Source organism: Cyprinodon tularosa, unplaced genomic scaffold, assembly GCF_016077235.1.
Source record: "Cyprinodon tularosa strain WSP-4 unplaced genomic scaffold, ASM1607723v1 ctg112, whole genome shotgun sequence".
Taxonomy (NCBI): Eukaryota; Metazoa; Chordata; class Actinopteri; order Cyprinodontiformes; family Cyprinodontidae; genus Cyprinodon; species Cyprinodon tularosa.
In genome coordinates this window covers 605,928-629,291 of record NW_024037916.1, presented here as the reverse complement: position 1 = coordinate 629,291, position 23,364 = coordinate 605,928, and the positions used below count along the sequence as shown (strand labels likewise).

Genomic DNA, 23,364 nt, shown 5'->3' with positions numbered 1-23,364 from the left:
GCGTGCTTTACACCACCGCATCCGACGCTTTGCATTGCACTTGGTGATGTATGGCTTGGATGCAGCTGCTCGACCATGGAAACCCATTCCATGAAGCTCTCTGCGCACTGTTCTTGAGCTAATCTGAAGGCCACATGAAGTTTGGAGGTCTGCAGTGATTGACTCTGCAGAAAGTTGGCGACCTCTTCGCACTATGCGCGTCAGCATCCGCTGACCCCGCTCCGTCAGTTTACGTGGCCTACCACTTCGTGGCTGAGTTGCTGTCGTTCCCAAACACTTCCATTTTCTTATAATACAGCTGACAGTTGACTGTGGAATATTTAGGAGCGAGGAAATTTCACGACTGGATTTGTTGCACAGGTGGCATCCTATCACAGTTCCACGCTGGAATTCACTGAGCTCCTGAGAGCGACCCATTCTTTCACAAATGTTTGTAAAAACAGTCTGCATGCCTAGGTGCTTGAATTTATACACCTGTGGCCATGGAAGTGATTGGAACACCTGATTCCAATAATTTGGATGGGTGAGCAAATACTTTTGGCAATATAGTGTATATATATCTTCATGACGCTCACTCATACCAACACATTTAGACTGGGTGTAACAGAAGCCCGAACTGCTCTAACAATATCTCAATGTGGTTTATGTGTCTCTCTACTCTTCAACAGACTCTGCAGCCTTGATTTCCTATTTAATTTGATCTGTAACCACTGAGCAGATTCAATGTATTGTCTGTGGCTCAGCAGTGTCATCAGAAGGTGACAGCTGTTACTCCCAGATGCGTGTATTTTCCAACCACTTAACTTTCAATTGAAAATGTAAAACCTTCAGTAATGCTTGATTAAGGCACTCTGTAAAAGTGGGGCTTTTCTTCCTCATTTGTGGTTGATCCTTCTTATGGAGGGTGTAAGAGCCTGTTGGAAAAAGTTTATAATTATTTGATCCTTTTGAGCAAAACACAGGCAAAAATACATATTTTATTGCTTTTATGTGATAATTCAGTCTCAGAGAAAGCCATGCCATTTTACTAAAGTACATTTAAAAATAAAACCCTTAGGTACATCTGAATAATATGGAGGACCAGCTCCACCATATTTAAAAATAAAAATGTATTTTTAAATATGTTAGCATTTATTTATGTATTTATTTTTAAACATGGTAGAGCTGTTCCTCCATAGAATAAGGCTTGCTAAAACAAATAATGCTTAGAAATTAAAGGGTATAAAAATGTCCTTTAAACAGCAGCAGAACTAAAGAAACTGAAGCCTGTGTTTCACTGGGGCTGAAGGTGCAGGCTGTTAATGAACACTGTTTGCAGCTCGTTGATATCCTCCGTCGTCTCTATGGGGATGCTGAGTTTACCAGGAGAGCTCAGGAGTCCATCAGACTCGTAGGATTGCTCAAAGCCACATTGGCCAAGTTGGCCGTGGCAGGAGAAGCCGCAGGCTCCCACGGCCCCCTGAGCTTGCTCGCTAATGTCAAGATAGCAATTCTGCGCAGAGAGGTGGTTGTAGTCCTGATGCAACCCCTGATAGAGGTGATGGTGGCGCTCAGGGCCCGGGCTGTGACAGGGGCTCTGAGACGGGCTGTGGGGCATCATGCAGGTCTGCAGGCAGCTGTTCCGTCGCACGGCCTGGTGGAGGTCCAGTCGGGCGATCAGTGGCTTTCCGATGTTGATGCTTTTGGTCCAGCATATGGGAGGATCATCCTCCATGGCTGCAAAGGTGCCCTGAAGACACACGGTGAAAACCAGCTCCTCCTGTAGCAGGAAGGTTTAACAGAGAAACATTAGTTCAAACAGAATCAGTTAAGACTGACTGTGATTATGCAATGAGTACATTTCTGCACTGTGAGATCAATAAAGTGAATAAATCAATAAAAATAAAGGTAGTGTTATTTAGGGTTTCTGAAAGTGTTGATTGTTTTGAATAGTTAAAAAATAATTAAAACTTAAATTTTAGTTGAGGGGAAAAAGCGGTAATGCAAACCAAGCTCAGTGACATTCCACATGCATTAAGGTATGGACATCATGATCTTCAGTTTCCTTCACACAGAAACCCAGTATTTAGGACATGGATGGCTTTGTTATTTTACCAAACAAGTTACAGATAAAATCATTAAGATAAGTTTGAAACAGTCACAAATAATTCCCATCAATCCTTTCTCTTAACTGACAATGAATTATTAAAATTGCTGATGAAGATTCTCAGTCATCCAGGTCATAGTCATTCCGTAAAAGTTTAAAAAACAATCCACTGGACTTGGTTTCCAAGATGTTTGAAGATGTTTCGCTTCCCCTCCTGGAAGCTTTCTCAATTCAAAACTGCCTTGCAGCAAGAAGGTTCTGGGTTTGATTCCCGGCCCGGGGTCTTTCTGCGTGGAGCTCCATGTTCTCCATGAGCATGCATGGGATCTCTCCGGGTACTCCGGCTTTCTCCCACAGTCCAAAAACATGACTGTTAGGTTAATTGGCTTCTCTAGATTCTCCTTAGGTGTGAGTGTGTTAATGGTTGTTTGTCCTGTTTGTCTCTGTGTTGCCCTGCGATGAACTGGTGACCTGTCCAGGGTGTACCCCGCCTCTTGCCCATTGACAGCTGGAGATAGGCACCAGCAACCCTCGCGACCCCAATTGAGACAAGCGTGTAAGATAATGGATGGATGGATCCGCAGTGAGTTTGATATAGACCAGGCCTTGTATTGCTTGGAAACATTAGAACAACAAATTATTAAAATTCTTTGTTTTTTTTTTTTAAGCTGTGGAGTCCTAACCTGACAACAGCCAGATGCATGTCTCGCTCCGCCTAGCTCCACTCACATACATCTGGGACACCGCTCATTGAAAGTGATTTCCACAACCAAATTTATGGTCTGGCCAATCAGGACGCAGGGCGGGTGTGTCCTGCATGTGACGTAGTGGAGAAGCGAGTTCTGTAAGTCGTTCGTCTTTAATTTTTTGGTTGGCTTCTTTTTTTTAAAATAAGTCTGCTGTGCACAATGTTGCCTTTTATCCACACATTTTCATGGCACAAACGACATTGATCATTTACCGACATTGCGCTGATTCCACTGTTGCTATATCCAAGATGTCGGCTGTTCTGTTTTGTTTTTTTCCTGCGTAGCTCTCACAGCGTCACGGGTTAGCTTCGGTGTGAGTGGTTGAAATAGCACGTCGATAAAGATGACAGACAAGTGGCTTATCCAATCATATGCAAGGAGTTTTGATAAGGCCCAGCCTTCAGTAAAGGCAATTCCTATGGCGGTGTCCCAGATGTATGTGAGTGGAGCTAGGCGGAGCGAGACATGCATCTGGCTGTTGTCAGGTTAGTGGAGTCCCCCAACATACAAAAATATTCTAAAAGTGACACTGGAGGTTGTATGAGCATGAACATCATATGAATCCATCTTAAGGTCATTTCAATGAATTTGAATCCAAATTTTACTCCATTTTTTGACTCGGCCCACTTTAAAACCTTTACTTTCAGAGGAAGCCTTCTTGGATGAGAACACCAAAGTGCACTTTGTGTCACCAACTCGTGGCCAAACATGCTGGTAGTGAGCAGATATTATTGCTTCTATCGATCACAGCAAATTTCGCACACCAAAGCAGGAATGAAGCTCTTAATCAGAAATGTTTACTATTGTCCTATCAGTCTACCGAGCATTTTCCTTTACTATGGGACCAGCCAGATGTTTCTTGGCAAATGTTAGAATCTATGATTTTCAATTTTCTATTAATAGTTACTAGAATTGAAAGCAAATATCTAACAGATGTCAATAAATTAATTTTAGTGCAGCAAAAAAAGTGTTTATCCTTCTAAATAAATTGAAGGGTTATTTAAGGTAATTTACCCTGAGCTTCTGCAGCGAGCTGAGTCTGGTGTAGAGGCAGTGCTGTGGCAGGCTGCTGGACAGCAAGTAGATCCCAGTCTCTTCTGGAGTCTCTCTGTTCATTTCCTTTGGATCCACATCAAGGTCCTGCAGTAAGAACAGAAGAATTTCACCCTTTAACTCAAAATATTGCAATATATCTTTAAGAAGTTGTCCTCATGAGACAGAAAACAGCTCGCAGACCGGAGAAAAGTCCGTGACGTGAGCCTGGCAGAAGGACATGTCCTCAGGCTTCTTAATGATGTGAGTGTAAATGACGAGCACGTTGGAAAACTCTGCAGCAAAGCCCAGCTTGATCTGAGCCCCGCAGTCAAAGTTGAGGCACATGCTTTCAGGAAGCTCTGAAACAAAAAGACAGACTTACATCAAAAACTGACTTTAAACCCAACTAGCTTAATGTTCAGTGTATCATTTTATTTCTACTGGTATAGAAGAGTTTTAAGGAATTATGGAGACTAGTAGTCATAAAAGAGAACACCTTTAACAAAATTTCTACTTAAATACCATTCCCTCAAAGACTTCATATTGAGTTTAATTTATTCCTTGAGTTTGTGATGCCAGTTAAGTCAAGATTACTTATTAGATATAAAAAATAATGACCAGTCATCAAAGTAAAACAACCTCTACTACAAGATATGATTACCTGAACTCTATTAGCACCATGGGAAAAGGAGAATTTTGTGGAAAATTACTTTAAATTAGGAATGCAACTAACGATTATTTTGCAAATTCATTAATCTGTCGATTATTTTTTAATCAATGTTAACCGGATGGCCAAAAATTCTTTTAAGAAGATTTTCTACAAAATAAACCAGGTGAAACTAAAACTTTTCCACTTGAGGAGTTCTGGATATCTTATCATCTTAAATGCAAAAAGTTTACACATTTTTATAGAATTATTTTTATATAATAATTACTGCTCTAACTGGGTTGCTCTGTCAGCTAAAGGCATGTTTTAGAGTCTCTATACTCCAGTTAATAATTAATCGATTACTAAATTAGTTGATGATTAATCACAATTAATCAAAATAACTGTTTCTGCCCTACTTTAAATAATAAGTTGTAGCAAATAATAAAAAAAAACAACCCTAAGAGGATTAAAAACTGATTAATGGTTGGTATAAAAAGCTGAGAAACAAACAACTCCTCTAAACAGTTGGGGAGTAAAAGAATCACATTTCCAACCCCCCCCCCCCCCCCAAATTGATGACAACTATTGATGATCCCACTAGGCGAGTCATGCCGATCCACAATGTATGACGTTAAGGCTTGATTGATGAATAAATGATCAGAAACGTTCCCAAAACTTACCGTGAGCCTTTGCCCACTGGTGGCTGTGTGCGTGAACAACATCTGGGCTGTCGCCGGGCAGAATAGGATCGGTCAATGCTCTCCTCTCTGATAAGCTGCTGCGGATCTCCAGAGCCTGCTTACCCTTCGTCGCATCAAACTGACCCATGTCTGGACCCAAAAACATCCCATGTCAGCGATTCAGAAATTACTTCACAGGGAAACAGCAACAGCATTCCTATGGAATTTTTCTTGGTTCTAAAGTAAACCACACAAGTGTATAAATCCTGCTTATATAACGATGTGAGAAAACCCACCGTTTATCAGTTAGTAAACACCCCACATTAACTTGATCCTTCTGTTTGGTACAGATTCCTTCTTTTTCTCACCTTCTGCCACTCTGTCAAGCACCACTGTGATCTTCTCGTCATCCAGCAGCCGCTTCTTTAAAAACTTGACAAATACGCCATTGGTGAAACCTGTGGAGCTTAGCTCAAACGCCTCTGCATCCTGGCACCTGCAACCCCACGCAAAGAATGAATGATTTCAAAACTTATTAGGCGAACAAAAAGAAAAACACTAATCAAATTGGCTTCAAATGCTTACGTTGCATATCCAAAGACAATGTTGGCCGTCACTCTCAGGACGATGTTTGGGGTGCTTTCATCGTGGATATTCCTGGGAAATAAATGAATCAATAAAGAGACAAATTATACAGCTGAAATGATGCATTAACTGTGTGAGCTGCAAATATTTTAAATATTAGGATGTTTAATGGCATCTGTGACACTGGTAGCAGTATTAGGGTCACTTTGGAGAAAGAAACTGTTGAGAAAGAGCAAAAACACTAAAGTCAAAACCTCTGAGATCAAGTCGCTCAGTCATTATCATTAAACAAAATCAACCCTACAGCATAGAAACATTACTGCTGGGCCTTCTGTCGACTAGCTTGTAACTTACTGTCCTTTAAAATAGGTTTGAATACCTTATTTTCAGCACTATAAGGAGCACCTAAAAGCCTTCTGTATTCTCAAAAAACCTTACGATCCAGTGCACCCTATATATGGATCAAGATTAAGCTTCAACAGGTCTCGCAACTACAGGGAGCAGCCGCCGACTCCGTTTTCTCCAGTAGAATAAGTAGAAAATGGTGCAAATTGGGAATTTTTTCTGTTAAGACCCCACAATGGCTCCTTCCAAGAGACACGTGTACGACGCAGAGTTTAAACTCAATGCTTTCAGTAATGCAGTAAAATAGAGCAGCAGGTAGAGAATTAAACATTAATGAATCAATGGTGTGGAAGGGGAGGAGGAAGGCAGGAATTGTGACTGAATTGCCAGAAAACACAGCGACATTGACTCAAATAATGACGACCGGGCATGTTTTATCCCGTATTAGCCCAACTGTTCAATTTGGAGAAATTAAATGATAAAATTAAATGTACATGTTTTTTTTTTGTGTGTGTGTGTTTACAGCTGAAGAAGGTTGGTCATATTGTAAATAATATATTAATAAAGTTTGACTTTCTTATCTGACTGTTTTATTGATATTTTCTTTTGCACAGCTGCATTATGCACCTTATATATGAAAAAAATATTCAAATAGGTAATTCATTGAAGGTGTGCCTCATAGTGTGGAAAATACGGTAACAAACTGCTGTGAGTTATGGTATGGACAACCCTGAGAATCTTCAGTCAGAGGCTTTTCAGAGGAGCTCAAATACAGACAAGGGCTGTTGTGATGCAAAGTTTTAATTTCCTGTATGATACCAATATTGATCTGAAACCATAGCAGCATGACTCATACATATTTTTATTGCTTATTTTGTAGTGTTGCATTACAGAAATGGCTTGATCAATTAATATTTCTAACATAGAGAACAATAATCAACAACATCACGTATGAGAACAACTTATCCGTCTAATATTAACCAGTCTAACATAAATTTACTTAAATGTCGGATTATTAGTTCTTACACAGACCCACGTTGGTTTGATAGCTTTCTTCTCTTTATATAGTAAATAATCATTATAAAGCTGGATTTAACACTTTTAGTTTATGTTTGCTTTTAAATGTTTATTATTTATATTATGCGAAAGTGCCTTTTAACAAAAAGATAAACTCATGGATTCATTAACATGATGCATCGAGTGGGTATTTATCCATCTATGGAAACCCATCAGATTGCTTCATGTCATTGACATGTAAATAAAACCCAGTCGATGTAGTATATGTTTTAAAAGCAAGAATCACCTTTTCCTGCACATATCCAGCAGAAAAACATTCAGGCCCGTCTCCTTCTCCTGCATCAGCTTTAGGATGCTCTGCACACACAAGCAGTTGGCTGAGTGGTACGGGTTTGGCGCGTCCACCGGCACCATGAAGCTGTTTCCATAGTTCTCGTATCCGTGGCCGGCGTAGTACAGCAGACCTGAAGACGGACAGGCTGGGGTTTAGTCAGCTTTCCTAGAAACACAATCTCAAGGTTCTTTAGCTCTTCATACTTGTTTACATTAAGTAATCAGTTCTAAAACGGTTGCTCCACCTATTGCTTTACAGTTTTATATCTTGTAACATATTAAAAAAAGCACAAAAATCAAGTTTTCTACATTTCAATCTTCCACGTCAGAAAACCAGAGCACAAAAATTCAGAGCGCACCATAAACTCCCTTATGTAGCAGCAGCAGGAACTCGTCCACAGCGTTTCTCATCTCCGACTCTGTGAGGTCCAGCAGGGAGACCACTTTGAAGTTCAGCTGTCGCAGCAAATTGGTGAGGTCGTACACATCCACCATGGGCGCCTTGAGCTGCGGGTGGTTCTGGTACGATAGATTACCGATCAACAGGGCCACTTTGTCAGTCGCTGGGGTGGAAGCAGATAAAACAAGGTTAACATAAGCCATTCATATTTAAATACGTAACGGTCCAACTCTACAGGAAGTCTTCCTTTATTCCCCTCTCCATATTCCCTTCTATTATGTATCTGCATATTCAAATCAGACATGGACGTTACTGTCTATGTCTTTACCACCGTATTATAAAATGACATCCAGCTCAACAGAGAAGTTTCCAGAAATGTTAATGTGAATTTGCATCCGGTAACAGCTCGCACTGCTACTAGTACATGTTAAGGGACCTCTCTTATTTTGTTTTTTTTGTTTTTTTTGTCTGCAACATTATTCATTTATGTGGTTTGAAACAATGTATCAGATTAATTGTGATTAATCGATTATTGAATTTAATACTCGATTTATTGTTGACTGGAGTAGCAACATTGTGTAAAAAAAAAAAACATTTTGCATTTAAGATTTAAGAAAAAATTTGTCTGTCAATACGCTCTATCAAGACCTCCTCAAGTGTAAAAGTTTGAGTTTCATCTGGTTTAATTTTGTATAAAGTCTTCTTTAAGAAACTTTTTCTTAACGATTATAAATCGAAAAACAAAATCAACAGATTAATGGATTCACAAAACAATCATTAATTGCAGCCCTACTTTAAACAATGAAAAAATATCAAAACATAGGCAATGACAGAAGAAGAAAACTAGTGGAAATAATACAGAAATTAAAAAGAAAATCATCTTGCGCCATTTGATATAAAATACAACACATTAATTATGTCTGCTATGAATAGACAAAACCTTTCTCATGTTCTCCCCTGGGCAAAAAAATCTAGGTTGATTCGGTTTTCAGAGTAGTGAAAAAATACCTTTGTTTTTAAGTGAACACTTATCATAAATACAGAACAGTAAAGCGCTCCTATTAAACTGTGCATCAATCCATCCATGCAAATATCAAGCCAATTAACCAAACATGCATGTGTGGATGGCTGGAAAAAAGAGAAGAATTTGCAGAATTTGGTTCCAGCTACTGTGCATCCCTGCTATATGTAAGAGTTCTTATTCAGATATTAGTTTATGCAGATCTCATCGAGACTGTTTAGATTCAGTGATTGTTGTCTTTTTTCTCAGACTTCTAGATTTGAAGATCAAGCAACAAAAACTATCTAAACAACACTGACGTGAAGTTTTTCTTTCTTTTCAACTTGTTCAAACAAGAATGCACATGCTCTGCTTTGAATGTGTCAAGGTTAATAGAGTTTAGATAGAGAGAGAAAGACAGAGAAAGTCTCTGTGGAAAAAGAGAAACCCTCTCAGCTGGAATAACCTGCAATGGCCTTGCAAACTACCAGAAATGTGTATTTTTAAGCTGTTAAAATCTGAAATCAGTGCATGAAAGCTTCTTAATCATCAAGTAGGACGAGCAAACGCCTCCAGAAACACTTTCACCTCTATACTATAATTATATTCCAGCTGTGTTTTATTGGTTTGCAAATATTCTACAAGAAGCATGTTAGAGACAAGCATAGGCTACAGGTGTAAAAGATGACACAGTGGGAGTCTTCAAGTATGTTAGAAATTACTTGTGCTAATGAACATGCCCACCGACAGGGGGGACAAATGCATCAATTGTCCAAAGCCCAGGACATAGGGGAGCCCAAGTCTGACCATGAAAAATATATATTAATTACAGAAAGGCCTTTTCTAAACCTAAAATTATCTGTAGATCCAGGGTTGGATAATATGGTTTATTGTAATTTATAATGTTAAAAAACAAACTGAAAGAACAGACTCAGTTTTTGACACTTCAGTTTAAAAGCTTGGACAAAGAACATAATCGTCAACTAATTAAATAATCAATTAATCGTTAACTGGAGTACAGAGATTCTAAAATATGCCTTTAGCTGACAGAGCAACCCACTTAGGGCAGTAATTATGCCAAGGTTGTATCGAAATATATAAACATTCTGCATTTAAGATTAAAAAAAATATTTTTTGTCAGTCAATATGCTCTAACCAGAACTCCTCAAATGGAAAACATTTAGTTTCACATGGTTTAACTTCATAACAAGTCTTCTTTAAGGACACTTTGGCTATCTGATTATTAATCGATTAATCGAAAAATAATGGACAGATTAATTGAGGCGCAAAATAATCATTAGTTGTAGCCCTAGTTAAAATGACAGGGAGCATTCCTCCCCATCCAGGATAAGAACATCTTCCCTGAAAGAGTGACTGTAGATAAGTGAATATTTTTCTGATGGTGCTCTTCCATGCTGAGCCATACGTTTGGCCGGTGGCTGCTTTGTTTCCCAGATGTATTACCAGGGAAGAACTGTATCTTTAGCGTGAACCTGTCCTTGCCATAATGTGTTTTGAGGTTAAAAAGCCAATGGAATGTCACAATTAGAAAATAAATGCCTCAGTTTCTCCGAAACATATGTAATGACCACTGGTCTGGTTCTTGTTTTGGTTCCTCCTTTTTCAGGTGTCGACTGACTGGGGTCCTGTTTGGGTTTCAGGTCTGCTTTGAGGAAAGCCCAGTTAGAATAACCGCACTGTTCTATAGCCTGTCTTTTATGCGAGTTCTGCTTCTCCCTGGATCCTTTGACTGAGTCCTGATGACTCCCAACTTTCTGCTCCACTAAGTAATGGGAATCACGTACTACTGGTTTGTGTCAGCAGGTTTGTGCTACCTATCTGAGACCGAGACATCACAGTCTGGGAAAGCCAAGCTGCCATTTGTTAACATCCTGTAGTGTAAGCGTTATATATTTTCATATTTAAATGCATCTACAGAGTTTATGTGTAAATGTTGGACCTACAGAGATTTATTTCCTAATCAAGGATCAATTGCTTGAAGGTGTCCCTGAGAAGGATTCTAAAGCACTCTATTTTACCTCTTCCATGTATCTGGATTGAAGAGATGAATAAGGATATGATCTTCCAGTGTTAAAGCATTATATTCTGGACACCCTAGCAAGTTAGTTCTAGCCTACCTTTATATGTTTTTTTTTAGCCCAAGTAGCCTTTATTTGAAAGCATGCTGAGAGTAAATAAAGATTTAGGGATGGGAGCTAAATATATGTGACAGCCACGCCAAAGACTAGGGCCTCCCCTCAGGAGCTTTAACCCTGCAGCACCACCACGCCCTTACCTTTCTTTACATGCCCTCTGACAGGAGGGCTCTATGCAATAATTAGTTGATTTCTGGGTAAATGGTTGGACTGCACTTCAATTAGAGTAAAGGAGATTACTACTTTTTTTCAGATTTTTGTTTTAAAAAGTGTCAAATCCATGATCCCCCCCTACAATCTTGTATTCACTCTGTGGGCATACTATATATAATACTATATGGCTAAAGGTAGTCAGTGTGCTGTTTTGTGACATGGTGTGTACCACACTCAACATGAACCAGAGGGAGCAAAGGAAAGAGTTGTTTCAGGGGATTAGAAATAATTTATAAACAAATATGTCAAAGGTAAAAGCCATAGAACTATCTCCAAGAAGTTTGAAGTTCCTTTGACTACAGTTGCACATATTATTCAGAAATCTAGTATCAAAGGGATTATAGCTAAAACTGATGACTGATCAAAGAGATGGATAATATAAATGGTAACAAAAGAGCCCAGACATTTTTTAAAGAGATTAAAGTTGAATTTCAAGCACAATGAACATCAGCGTCGGATCACAACATCTGTCTTTTGAGCAAATTGGACTTAATGAGAGACAACCAAGCAGGACATCATTGTTCAAAACAAAATCCTAAAATAGCTGGCATGCTTAAACTCCTTTCAAAGATGCTCAATCATATTTAGGTCAGGGCTCATACAGTAGATGGCCTCTTAATGTCTCGTTTTCTTCGTAGCCATTCTTGGGTTTTTCTAGCGATGTGTTTTGGGTCGTTATCCTGTTAAAGACCCATGACCTGTGCCTGAGACCAAGCTTTCTAACACTGGACAGCCCATTTCTCTCTAGTTGCTCAACAGTCTTGAGATTTCATTAAACCCTGCAGAGATTCGGACATCCTGTGCCAGATGAAGCAAGCAACCCCAGAGAATAACAGAGCCTTCTCCATGTTTCACAGTAGGGACGATGTTCTTTTCTTTATATGCTTAATTTTTCTGTCTGTGATCTAAAAGCTAATGTCCATTAGCAAGAAGTTGATTTGTGTCTAATCTGTCCATAGGAGGATTCTCCCACAAGATTTGTGGCTTATCAACATGTAGATTGGCTAATCTACATGTTGATAAGCCTCAAAAGTATCTGCCTCAAATATTTAGGAGACAAAATATTAAATTAAGGTTACCATCATTTTTGTCCAGTTTCATTAGTTTTTTTTTTATTTATTTTATTTGCTCATTTTCATAGAACTTTTATTACTTTTGTCAGAATAAAGTTATTCCTGAGACCATTTTGGGTTTTTCTTTCATTAAAAGAAGGGTACCAACTCCAGCTTTTTCTGTATGTCCAGGACCATGTAAGGTTACTGGATCGCTATTGCTGTAATGGACTGGTGATGTCACAGAAACTATTTAGGTCTGGTCCACCATCAAAATTCTTCTTTAGCTTGATTAGTTTCACGTAATGATTCATAACTTTTTATATTAGTACACAGAGAATAAGTGGAATATTAATATCACTGAAATTGCGGGATATGACATGAGTGATGCATCACGAATACTGAAGAAATTTGATAACAGCCCTCATTACAAAAACAAACCTAGAGGAAGGAAGCACATGATGATACTGACATTTGTAGCTCTTTGATGTTATTCTGCACATTAGCCACTTCTGAGAAATGAGTTTTCTTTGCTGCTAACATTTTTTTTCCTAAGTTCAACTGAAGTTGGGTTCATTCTGTTTTTAACGTAAACTTATATCAGTTACAACAAAGACTCCACTGATTTATAAATCTACAACATACAAAGAATTTCTAGACAAAACAAGCAGAACTACACAAGAACATTTTAAGAAACACTCACCATACAGTTGTTCGGGCAAACTGTTTAGGAAAAGCTCACAGGAACCTACGTTTTAAAAAAGAGAACAATAGAAATAAGAAAAGTTGAAAAATAATAGAAAAATCTCGACAAAGTTTTAATCGTCTTACCTCCTCCAATGGCATAAATGTCATCTAGAAACAAAAAAAAACAAGAAGGGATTAAAACCAGATAAATTCTGTTATTTTCTATGCTTTAAAATACATAATCAGGCTGAAAATAACTGATAAGGAATCAAATGAGTCAAGAGGATCTTCATGCAATACAGGAAAGGGAGCAGAAGGACCTTTAAAAAGACAGATTGTTTTTAAAAGAAATTTATTGACACAAATTCCATGAAAGCTTAAATTCAATATAACCTATTTATCTGTATGATTCCAATAATATTTCAAGAAGTTGTAAATACGTTTCACACCAGCATGGGGAGGGATTTCTGAAGAAAAAAATGCTCATAATTCACCAATAACTAAATTTTTTTTGCCAGTTTTCAGCTGCATCATAAATCTATACCCTCTCATTTAGTTAGCTCTTTTTAATTGTTAAAAAGCATAGAAAAAGTATAAATCAGATTACAAAAGTGTGGACTTTGACTTGATGATCCCTGACAAGTCATTTTTACCCCGTATGTGAAAATCGACTCGATACTTGACATTAAATGTAACTTGGAAAGTAATGACCTCTGCAAAATGGGGCTCCCTCCAGCTTCCAAGTACCACATATTATGCGTCTTTCTTTTTGTCTTATTTTTCATTGTATCTGTGCACTCATATTTAAATTAACAAATAAAAACATTAATATTTTCAACTTGTAATTGCCCTTATTGAGCTTACAAATATGTTTTTGTTTTGCAGAGGATTAGAGCTGTGATTAGTCCTGCTCTTTTAAAATGGATAATGAGACAGTAAAACTATATCTTCTTTCAATCAGACCAAACTATAGACCTTAAAAATTTATTTTCTCCCTAAAAGCCTCAATAAATTTTTACCTTTAAGCAAGACATCAACTAAAAACACTCTCTACCCAAAAAGAAGCCAGCTAAACAGGATGCAAGGCAATACACTATACCTATAATAAATATCAAAATTCTTACAAGTTTTCTATTTTCAAACTTAATGCTTTTACAGAATAATGATTTTAGATTTTTAGTTTGAACATTTAAGTACAAGGCTGCCTTCTTGGATTTCATCATCTGCATTTTCAATATTCAATTAAATTCAGTTCAGTTTATTTATATTTTGTATTATTTTTACACAATTCCACTCCACAGACAACTCAACCAGATCATACAGTCAGTTTGGTTCAAATACTCCATTCCAAAACAATCCTAGATCAGGTTAATGTAATAAGAGATTTAGTCTTTTCATGGGATTCGTTGATAACAGAAAAAATCATCACCCAACTGTGTTAAATAGATATCATGTTTTATACGTAAATCCAAATGCATGCAAATTAAGTTCAAAAGGAACAACTAAAAAGAAAGGTTAGTATCCACAAGATGACAGTGCAGACTAATACCCACATGCAAAGTAGGGGAACACATTAGTGTTTTAAACATGGCTAATGTTAATGTCAGACGTTTTTATGCACCATGTACCCTGTTTTCCACTCTACCTTCAGAGCACTCCATTGCCCCTGAAATCTGGACAGATATTCTTGGTGCTTTCAGTCAAGAACAAAAGTAAACAGAATCTGAGATATCACCAATTAAGAGCTACGTCATAAAGTGTCTAAATGTTTCCTTATGTTAACATACCTATCACAACATCAACCTCATTGGTCCAGATTCTTTCCGTGCTGCTGCTGATCTCACAGCGATACCTGCCGTGATGATCCTGCATCACTTGCGGGATCTGAAAAGGCAGATGTTTAGTTTTGTTATGCAGAACTGATTTCTGAGAGCAGCGGCGAGAATGCAGAAGAGAGAAAAGAAATATCACCGTGAGTTTTCTCTTCGTGGCTTTTGGGATAGGGACTCCATTCCTGTGCCACTGGTATCGAGGGATCGGCCGGCCCACAGCACCACATTCCAGCTGCAGGTCTTCTCCAACGCGCAGTCGCTGGGACTGAGGCTGGATTGATAACTTTAGCCGCCCATCTATAGACTGATAACTCTGCCCTGGGGATGTTGGAGGAAAAATACATCATTTGGTGCATCTAATTACAATTAACAGGATTTTACTGTAATATGGGAAAAAAAATAAGAATATCACAATGAAAATCCTCAAAGATCATTCTATATCTTACCATAAGACATGGCAACATTAAGGACATCCACCTGAGCCCATTGGCTGAATTCACAACTATCACCACAGTTCACCCTGCAGATGTAAAAGCCCGCGTCCTTCAGTTGGACCGGACTTATCAGAAGCTCTGGAGATGAGCTGTTTGGTACCTGAAGTGAGGAAAAGGAAAATCATTTATTTGGAAACATGTTTCAAATGTTGACTTCATTTTTTCTCTTCTACGAATGAGTGCAAGTAGAGACCCAGACAGCTGTGACTTAAATGCTTCTATAGAACTCCATAAGGTCCATTATGGCGGGACTTCACTGTTAGTGCTGCGAGGATAAAGGGCGAAATTCCAGTTTGCATTGATCGATCTGCACACTTGCTACAACTTTCTTTCCTTCTGTGTGACTGCAAACCCACTTCAAGCATATCACTGCCACCTACAGGGCTGGAGTGCGAATGATAGTCTTACTACTTAAAGTGATCAAAAATCTAGTGCCTGTGTGATCTAAAACTTGTGCAAATCCAGATGCAGTTAATTAGCAATTACCGTAAAACACATCAACAAATCTACGACAGAAAAAGCTGAAAAAGATCAAAGGTATCAAAGACCGGACCAGTCAAAGCTGAGACTCCAACCTGATTAAAATGCTGTGGTAAGATCTTTGGGAGATGTGCAGAAACCTCAACAAACTGAAACAAATAAGAGCAAACCAAAGCTCCTCCACAATAAAGGAAATTCCAACAAGCTACATAATCACAGGGTTTACTTAGGTTTTCCAGCTGTGCATACGCCCTTAATGTAATCTAAGGATTAACTCTGTCTAAAGACCAAAGAAAGGAAAACCTTAATCCTATTACCTTTTATGGTTACTAAATAACCCAGTCAAAGCAAGCCCAAGACCCCCCATAAAAATGCTGTGGACCTCAAAAGAGCAGGGAAGTAACAAATATGAAAAATGTGTTAAAAAGTGGGTTGAAAATTTCTCCAAAACAATGTGACTGACAAATAAATCTAACAGCAGGTGGCCACAACATGTTGCTGCTGCTCAAATGGTTCAAACTACTGAGTCAAACTGTTTAATTACTGTTTGTAATTACATATTTCCATTTTAACTTAGTCTTTGTATACAAATAAGATATTTTGGAATTTGTATTTTAACCTTTATCTAAACTATTTTTGTTGGTAGTTCAACACATCTGGAGAAATTCATATTAAGTTAAGTTGTTTGTTTAGTGCTAGGAAATGAAAGGGAGATCAAGCCCAAGCCTGTTTGTTATTTCACATATGAGCAGTGACTCACTGCAAAATTTAACCAACGCTGCCTTTTGACAATCAACAGTATGTCTCAGGGATAACAATGCAAAGATGGATCTATTGAGAAAAGTTTTAAATAAGAATAGTTAAAATAAGATAAAACAAAGTTATGGTTAAAAAATACAAGTCAAAAGAGAATTCTCAGTTAATATCTCATCAAAGGTTTTATTTTGGTGTAAATATAGTTGCACAATATGTGACAAATATCCAGAGCAGAGAAAATGTGCATTTATCGTCTATATAAAGTTCACTAAACAAAATCTAAAGCAACCACAAAGCATCACATATAAGAAAGTAGGATGCCATTGCTTAAAATGCTGCAGCAGTATCAGTAATATTTTACCTACAACTCCTTATATTGATAGCTTTTACATAATATCAACACCATACTTTTTTTTAGAATCAGTTTCCTATTCACTAAACATATGAGGTGTATGAAGGATAATTATAGAATTTCTGAATATGGAGGAGCGGCGCCAGTGTGCAGAACCTGAATGCATGGCTCTACAGGACTATAGGTGCATCCAGATGTTATGCAAGATTTGCATACAAGGGTTGACATTTCAAAGCAAACTAATTTGTTCACTTTTGGGAAATTATTGTTAAGTTATAACATATAAACTCAGAGCTATCATCTGCAGTGTAACACTTTAGTTGTCTTTGTGTGAGTGATACAAAGGTGGAAAGGAGCTGAGAGAACTAATAGATATAGACCACTGAATGGTATGAGCTCATTTTTGAACAATCAGATAATTTCAGCACCAACCAAGGATAGTCCCTCATAACTTCCCTCAACTTTTGCTTGTTTAGAAGAGCTGCACAGAAACAGCCCCCTACTTTCCTAAAATAATGTGGAAAGACAATTTAGTTTGCATAACTTCATTCAAATGCTCCATGACAAATCAGGAAAAATGTCATGTAGAGTGGGCACAGTGGAGGAGGGGTGATGATTTGGGCTCGCTTTGTAGCCACTGGTGGGAGGAACCACGAATGAACTAAGAATATCAGTCTTGTAGAATCAAATCTGTCTGACAGTTCAAAGTCGGACCAACAGGTTTCCTACAGCATAAAGCAAGTTATATACAAGCCTTTTTAATGTCACTTGAAATAAAAAGTTAAGGCAAGTTCCCAATAAACACATAAACAACATAAATCATTACTCTCTGGCCCAGTAGAAATGTTATAGATTTTATAAAACTTTCCATATTGGAAAAAGCTAATAATACACAAATAACAGATATATTTCTAACAACTACTGAGCTTTGTTTTGTTCCCTACTCAAAGTCCACACCCCAAGGTCCGGCCACAAAATAGTTTTATTCGTTCCTCTATCTGGAAGGAACGAGGTGGTTCCAGAGAGCCGTTAGGTAAATGTTTAAAAAAATATTGTCAATAATTTCAATGTTTGATATGGATTAAAAAAATAAAATCCTATTTATGACGCGGTAACAATCTCATGACGTATTTAAGACTGATTTAGGACATTTTAATAACAATGAAGGCCTTAGTTTTATACTGAGAAATTAAACTCCTTTTAAGACTTTTTAAGTATCCGTGAGAACCCTTAAAATACTGTGTGACCAACTTTCCTTGATAAATGACTCCTTTTTTAAAACAAAGATAACAGGAATACCAACTTCTAATGAGAATTCCTCAACTTCCCTTCAACACATGTCTCTTACCTCACAGTCAACTGGGATGGTAGCTTCCCTCCATGTTTGTTTCCACTCACCTCTTCCCTTGATTTGAACCACTGATACTGGACTGGAGTTTTTCCCACTGCGTGGCAGCTGAGGCGTAGATTGCGTCCACATATTAGGGACACAGACTGAGGCTGAATGACGATCTGCAAAGCTACGGAGAGAAAAAGAAAGAGACGATTAATGGGAATTAATTTAAAGAAAGACTTTACAGGGATTATATTTAGTATTTTGTTTCATTTGCCATCAGAACTTTCATGGTTATCTGCTATCGATCCCAGCATCAGTACATATGTTTAAGAACATTTATCTCATTTCCTCCTATAAAAATGCCAGACTGAGTAAGTCTTCTTATCAGACATGTGTTTGCAATACTGTCCATAACTTGCTAGCTACTATATGAGACCTAAACTCCTCTTTAAGCTTAATGAAGACAGTAAAGAGAAACTGCACTGAAAGAAATAATGCAACCGTTTTTGGCATGTACTTAATCATATTTAGTTACTTTTACCCAATTGTTTCATGTTAGCAGGGTAGGACACAAAAAATTGTGAAAAAAGCGGATGCATTATTTTTTTCAGTGTGAATAGTATAAAGGGGAGGTCTTCAATAGGGGGTCCTCGACCCCTAGGAGGTCCACGGAGGTACTGCATGGGGGTCGCAAAAGTTTTGGCTGATTAGACTTTTTTCTTTTTTTCTTTTCATATTCCCCCCCTGCAATTTTTTCCACCAATTGAAATGTCTTTAAAAACACATTAACATGAATTCAGCACATTGTAGTAAACAGATAAATGGAGGCAGAAGATGTCTTTCAATCATCAATGCACACATTCAGAGACACACAGGAGCTCTTTCAAGCTGGGCACCGTTTCATTCACAACACCTGTTCCCTCAACCAGGAATCAGAATCGGAAATACTTTATTAATCCCAGGGCGAAATTAATTTCATTACATGACTCTATCTGTAATAGAGTGACTATAGGACCAGTTTGATATAACACAATTTCATACAATCTATATAATTAGGGGGTCCCCGCTCCATCTCGCCATCCGTTTGGGGGTCCAGGGCCTGGAAAACGTTGAAGACCCCTGGTATAAAGCAAACAGCTTTAAAAGTTAGGGAATATTTCTCAGTACCTGGTGGTTTGAGGCACTGCAGGGCGTCGAGGTTGCCTAGGGTCTGGAGGTAGTCCATCAGGTGACCCGTGGTACATCCTCGGTCTCCCATCAGCATCAGCAGCGACATGCTGGGGCTGCCGTCCACCGCCAGCACCTTCAGAGAACACATCTCCATGTCGTCCGAGCTGAGGAGAGCCAAGGTCTGATTGTTAATGATGCCTTATGAGGAGAAATAACAGAAAAAAAACTTTTATCTGCATTAAAATGCAACTCCGGCGAAAATTAACAGGATTTACAGCGGCTCATAAAAATGGCAGGTTTTGTGATCTGAAAAAACTGACCCCACTACAGATCATGTCAGATTTGTTTTAAGCGACATAAATTGTATTGTGTAATTCACTTTAGACACAAACAAGAACACACAAATTTAAATGACCAAGCTGCACACCTGTCTTATTTGAAAGTATTTCTTCATCCTGCCTTGCAAAGGTTCTCCAGATGTATCTGATTACACATCTTTCTCGTGTTTGCAGCTTTCATCATGTGGACAAAATGATTTTCTATGCAATGTATCCAAAACTTTAATTTTGTTTCAATAAAACCACTTTCTAGCTGATTTTGGAGTCACTGTGAAGCTGAAAAATAAAAACTACAGAGCATGAAGGTGCCACCACCATGCTTTACTGCAGTGTCTAATCTACCTCCACAACATTTTATGTTCAAAACGTGGTTTGTTAATGCATGATATATACATATCATAACTTTTCATTCTTTTTCAGACTTTTATTTCTTTGTAATTTTCCAAAAACTCACACGCAGTGTTTATCTGCACGTTTGTTTGTAGTTAAGGGAAATGTAAAGTGGTAATTTTCAACATACCTGACTTTAAAGCGCCTATCATTGCCCACGATCTCTCCAAGTTTTCGCCATCCTTTATTGCTGGATTTATCCAACACCTCACAGAGTTTCTTTACAATCGGCTCCTTTAACAGGTGGATCTTCGTAGATCTGTCCAAAGAGTCCGACATGCTGGCTCCAGGTAGCTCCCAGCTTTCTATGCGCTACTTTTAAACTTTACGATTCACATCGAAGCAGAAAGTTGAAGAAAAAAAAAAAAACTTCTCACACAGAAACGTTTGACTTCCTTCCTGGAACACAGCATAATGATACAGACCCGCCTCCCGCACCATGCGGGGGTTCCCCGCTTCAGCTGGTAGCTGCTGCCAAAGATCGTTTCTTCAGCGAGATGCAAAAGCGTATGCTTTTATTCGTTATTCCAAAATTCTTGTTAACTGGTTTACACATGAAATACAACATTATATTGAATCATATTCAATAGGAATCAAATACATGTCATGTTCAATAATATCGATGGTATAACGAAATTATTAACCCGGAATCGAGAGACTAAATGCAGAGGCGTAGCCAGAATTTTTTTATAAGGGTTGCCGAAAAGAGGATAGGCACCAGAACCTCACGCACAATCTATGCCGATCGAACTGGAAATTAATGAGCACAACATACATATTTTCTAAAAAGACAAACTATACTTTCCTACAGCCTTTCCTAACAAATAGACAAGTATATTTAAACATCTATGCTTCCTACATAAAAGGTATAATAAATACAATTCTTTCAGGTTTGGGTTCTGGGGAAAACATCTTTTCCATTGTCATTACTTTTATCAATAATTATTCTGCCAAAAATGTATATTTACATGTTCTAATATCTACACAAATTTATTATTTAATAAGTTTTTATTAAAATAGTTATCTATGATTTCACTGATGACTCCAATATGACTTGCAGAGGACTTCATTTTTTTGCCACATACAACTCAAAATGCGGGGGGAAATGGTAGGGGTGGCCACAGGGGTGGCTAATGATTGGCTAAGGGTGGACATGGCCACCCCTGGCCCCCCATCTAGCTCCGCCCCTGGTTAAATGCTCCTTACCTGTCATTAACTACCTAACAAGTGTGTCACGCTTAGTACCGACTTGCGATTTCTAAGTACTTATATGCAACTAATGGCCTGGCAAACTGAAGACTGTCACATACAGGCTGTTGAATGTTTTCATTCTTATTTTTTATTTATTTTAAATGTTTTTTTGTTAAATGTTTTTGGTCGGTCGTTAAGGAGGTATTGTTCACCGGCTGGAGCGGGTAGGTCCCTCGTTCCTCTGTGATGGGGTGGGGGGTTTGGTGATATCTGGAAGGGATCATGTCTAAGATTGAATTGTATGTTTTTGGAAGCTGGAATCTGAGTCCACCACCTCTGTTTAAAGTTGGTGCATCCGAAAGATAAAACCCCCAGACCAAATATGAGCAGAGTGGTATATGCTGTGAGGAATGCTCTGATCTTTATATTGGAGAAACCAAACAACCTCTCCACAGACGCATGGCCCAACACAGAAGAGCGGCCGCCTCTGGACAAGACTCCACAGTACACCTACACCTTGTGGACAAAGGACATTCTTTTGAGGACCAGAATGTCCATATTCTGGATAAAGAAAATAGGTGGTTTGAGAGGGGCGTGAAGGAAGCCATCTATGTTAAGAGAGAAAAACCAACTTTAAACAGAGGTGGTGGACTTAGATTCCAGCTTCCAAAAACATACAATTCAATCATAGACATGATCCCTTCCAGATATCACCAAACCCCCCTCCCCATCACAGAGGAACGAGGGACCTACCCGCTCCAGCCGGTAAACAATACCTCTTTAACGACCAACCCTTAACAATCATGGACAGGTTTCAGGTATTACAGGAGACAATCCCCCCCTTAATGACAATCCCCCCTTTAACGACCGACCCCTAGAATCATAGACAGGTTCAGATATTACAGGCTAACGATGGAACTAACGACCCATTCATCGGTTTCCATTGCATGTTTCCAAGCGATACAAGGCGTTGTCTATATAAGACTCAAACTCACTGCGGATCCAGACATTTGAATTGAGAAAGCTTCCTGGAGAGGTGGCGAAACGTCTTCAAATCTTGAAAACCATTTTTTGGTTTTCAAGATTTTGAATCTTGAAATTTTACGGAATTTCCTCTGAAATCTCACAGACAATATTGACTAAATTGTTCCCTAACAGGCATGTGAGCGGAAAACTACAACGTCTCTTGGGTTCAGTCGGTTCAGGTTACATTTTTGTTGCTTTTCACGCTCACCTGCTGGCTAAATATCTCTTTGCTGCTTTGGACTGAGAAGACTTAGGAAGGAATCTTTGATCTCACATTTCATATTAAAAATAAAAAAAATACAATTGTAACCCTGTAGGGACAATAATTAAGAATTCAGGTTAAAATACACATGTTTAAAATCCATACAGAAATCTAAGTAACAACCTTTTTAGTTACTAAATTAAACAAACAGTACGTTACGTAAAGGGATTGTTTTTGGAAACAGGATCAGTCATTTCAAAGTTAGACAAGAAGTAAATAAAAAAAAAATCTACAATTTGAAATAAAATAATTTAAATGCTTAGAAAAGATTTTGAAATAACAGTTTGAAATTCAATAAAAAACATCATTTAATTTTGAAGCACAAACTGAAAAATATCTCTGTTTAATCTGGTTTCTTGTTCGGTGGTATTTGGATTAACGCTGCTATGCCCACAGAGTAAGAGACCTTCATGTTGATGAGTCAAGTTTCCTAGTTGTTTATTGCTGGAAAGTTTATTTACAGCTGCACTTTTAAATGTTGACTTACGTCTTGTGTGTGTATGCAAAAAGCAGACATCAGTTTTCACTCACAACCTGGTCAGTAAAGGTTGTGTTTTGGCTGCTTGGAGATTCGAGGAAACACACCAGTGTCTACATGACCTGCTGACTAGAAGGATGCTTCACTGACCAAAAAAAAAATAAGAAAATAATATTGTCAGAAAAAAAAAAAGTTCTGTTGAGATGAAACCAAGTTTTTTTTAATTGATCAAGTATATTTTAACATACTACATACTACAAACAACATATATT

General features: G+C 38.1%; 1 protein-coding gene across 3 annotated transcripts; it reads right to left on the bottom strand.

Moving 5' to 3' along the window:
* Positions 1–957: 957 nt before the first annotated feature.
* malt1 (MALT paracaspase 1) lies at positions 958–20,557 on the bottom strand. 3 transcript variants are annotated; one of them, XM_038299689.1, is made up of 17 exons: positions 20,266–20,557; positions 19,405–19,571; positions 18,300–18,421; positions 15,266–15,413; positions 14,959–15,137; positions 14,775–14,871; positions 14,633–14,680; positions 13,132–13,155; positions 13,004–13,048; positions 7,839–8,042; positions 7,433–7,610; positions 5,785–5,856; positions 5,568–5,695; positions 5,200–5,349; positions 4,072–4,229; positions 3,850–3,975; positions 958–1,759 (listed from the first exon to the last, which is right to left on the bottom strand). In XM_038299689.1, exons 1-17 carry the CDS (start codon positions 20,412–20,414, stop codon positions 1,274–1,276), a joined length of 2,481 nt encoding a protein of 826 aa, XP_038155617.1. In that variant the 5' UTR covers positions 20,415–20,557; the 3' UTR covers positions 958–1,273. The 3 variants fall into 3 exon arrangements, with proteins under 3 accessions (XP_038155617.1, XP_038155634.1, XP_038155626.1); XM_038299706.1 differs by having other exon boundaries at positions 19,405–19,605; positions 20,266–20,425; XM_038299698.1 differs by lacking the exon at positions 14,633–14,680.
* Positions 20,558–23,364: the final 2,807 nt, after the last annotated feature.

Bases quoted from the DNA above. Each gene is read 5' to 3' on its own strand.
- malt1 (XM_038299689.1), bottom strand. From the start codon at position 20,414: ATGTCGGACTCTTTGGACAGATCTACGAAGATCCACCTGTTAAAGGAG. The intron at 14,872-14,958 runs GTGATATTTCTT...CTGCCTTTTCAG, and splicing joins CCACGAAGAGAAAACTCACG to ATCCCGCAAGTGATGCAGGA. The intron at 13,049-13,131 runs GTAAGACGATTA...TTTAAAACGTAG, and splicing joins CATTTATGCCATTGGAGGAG to GTTCCTGTGAGCTTTTCCTA.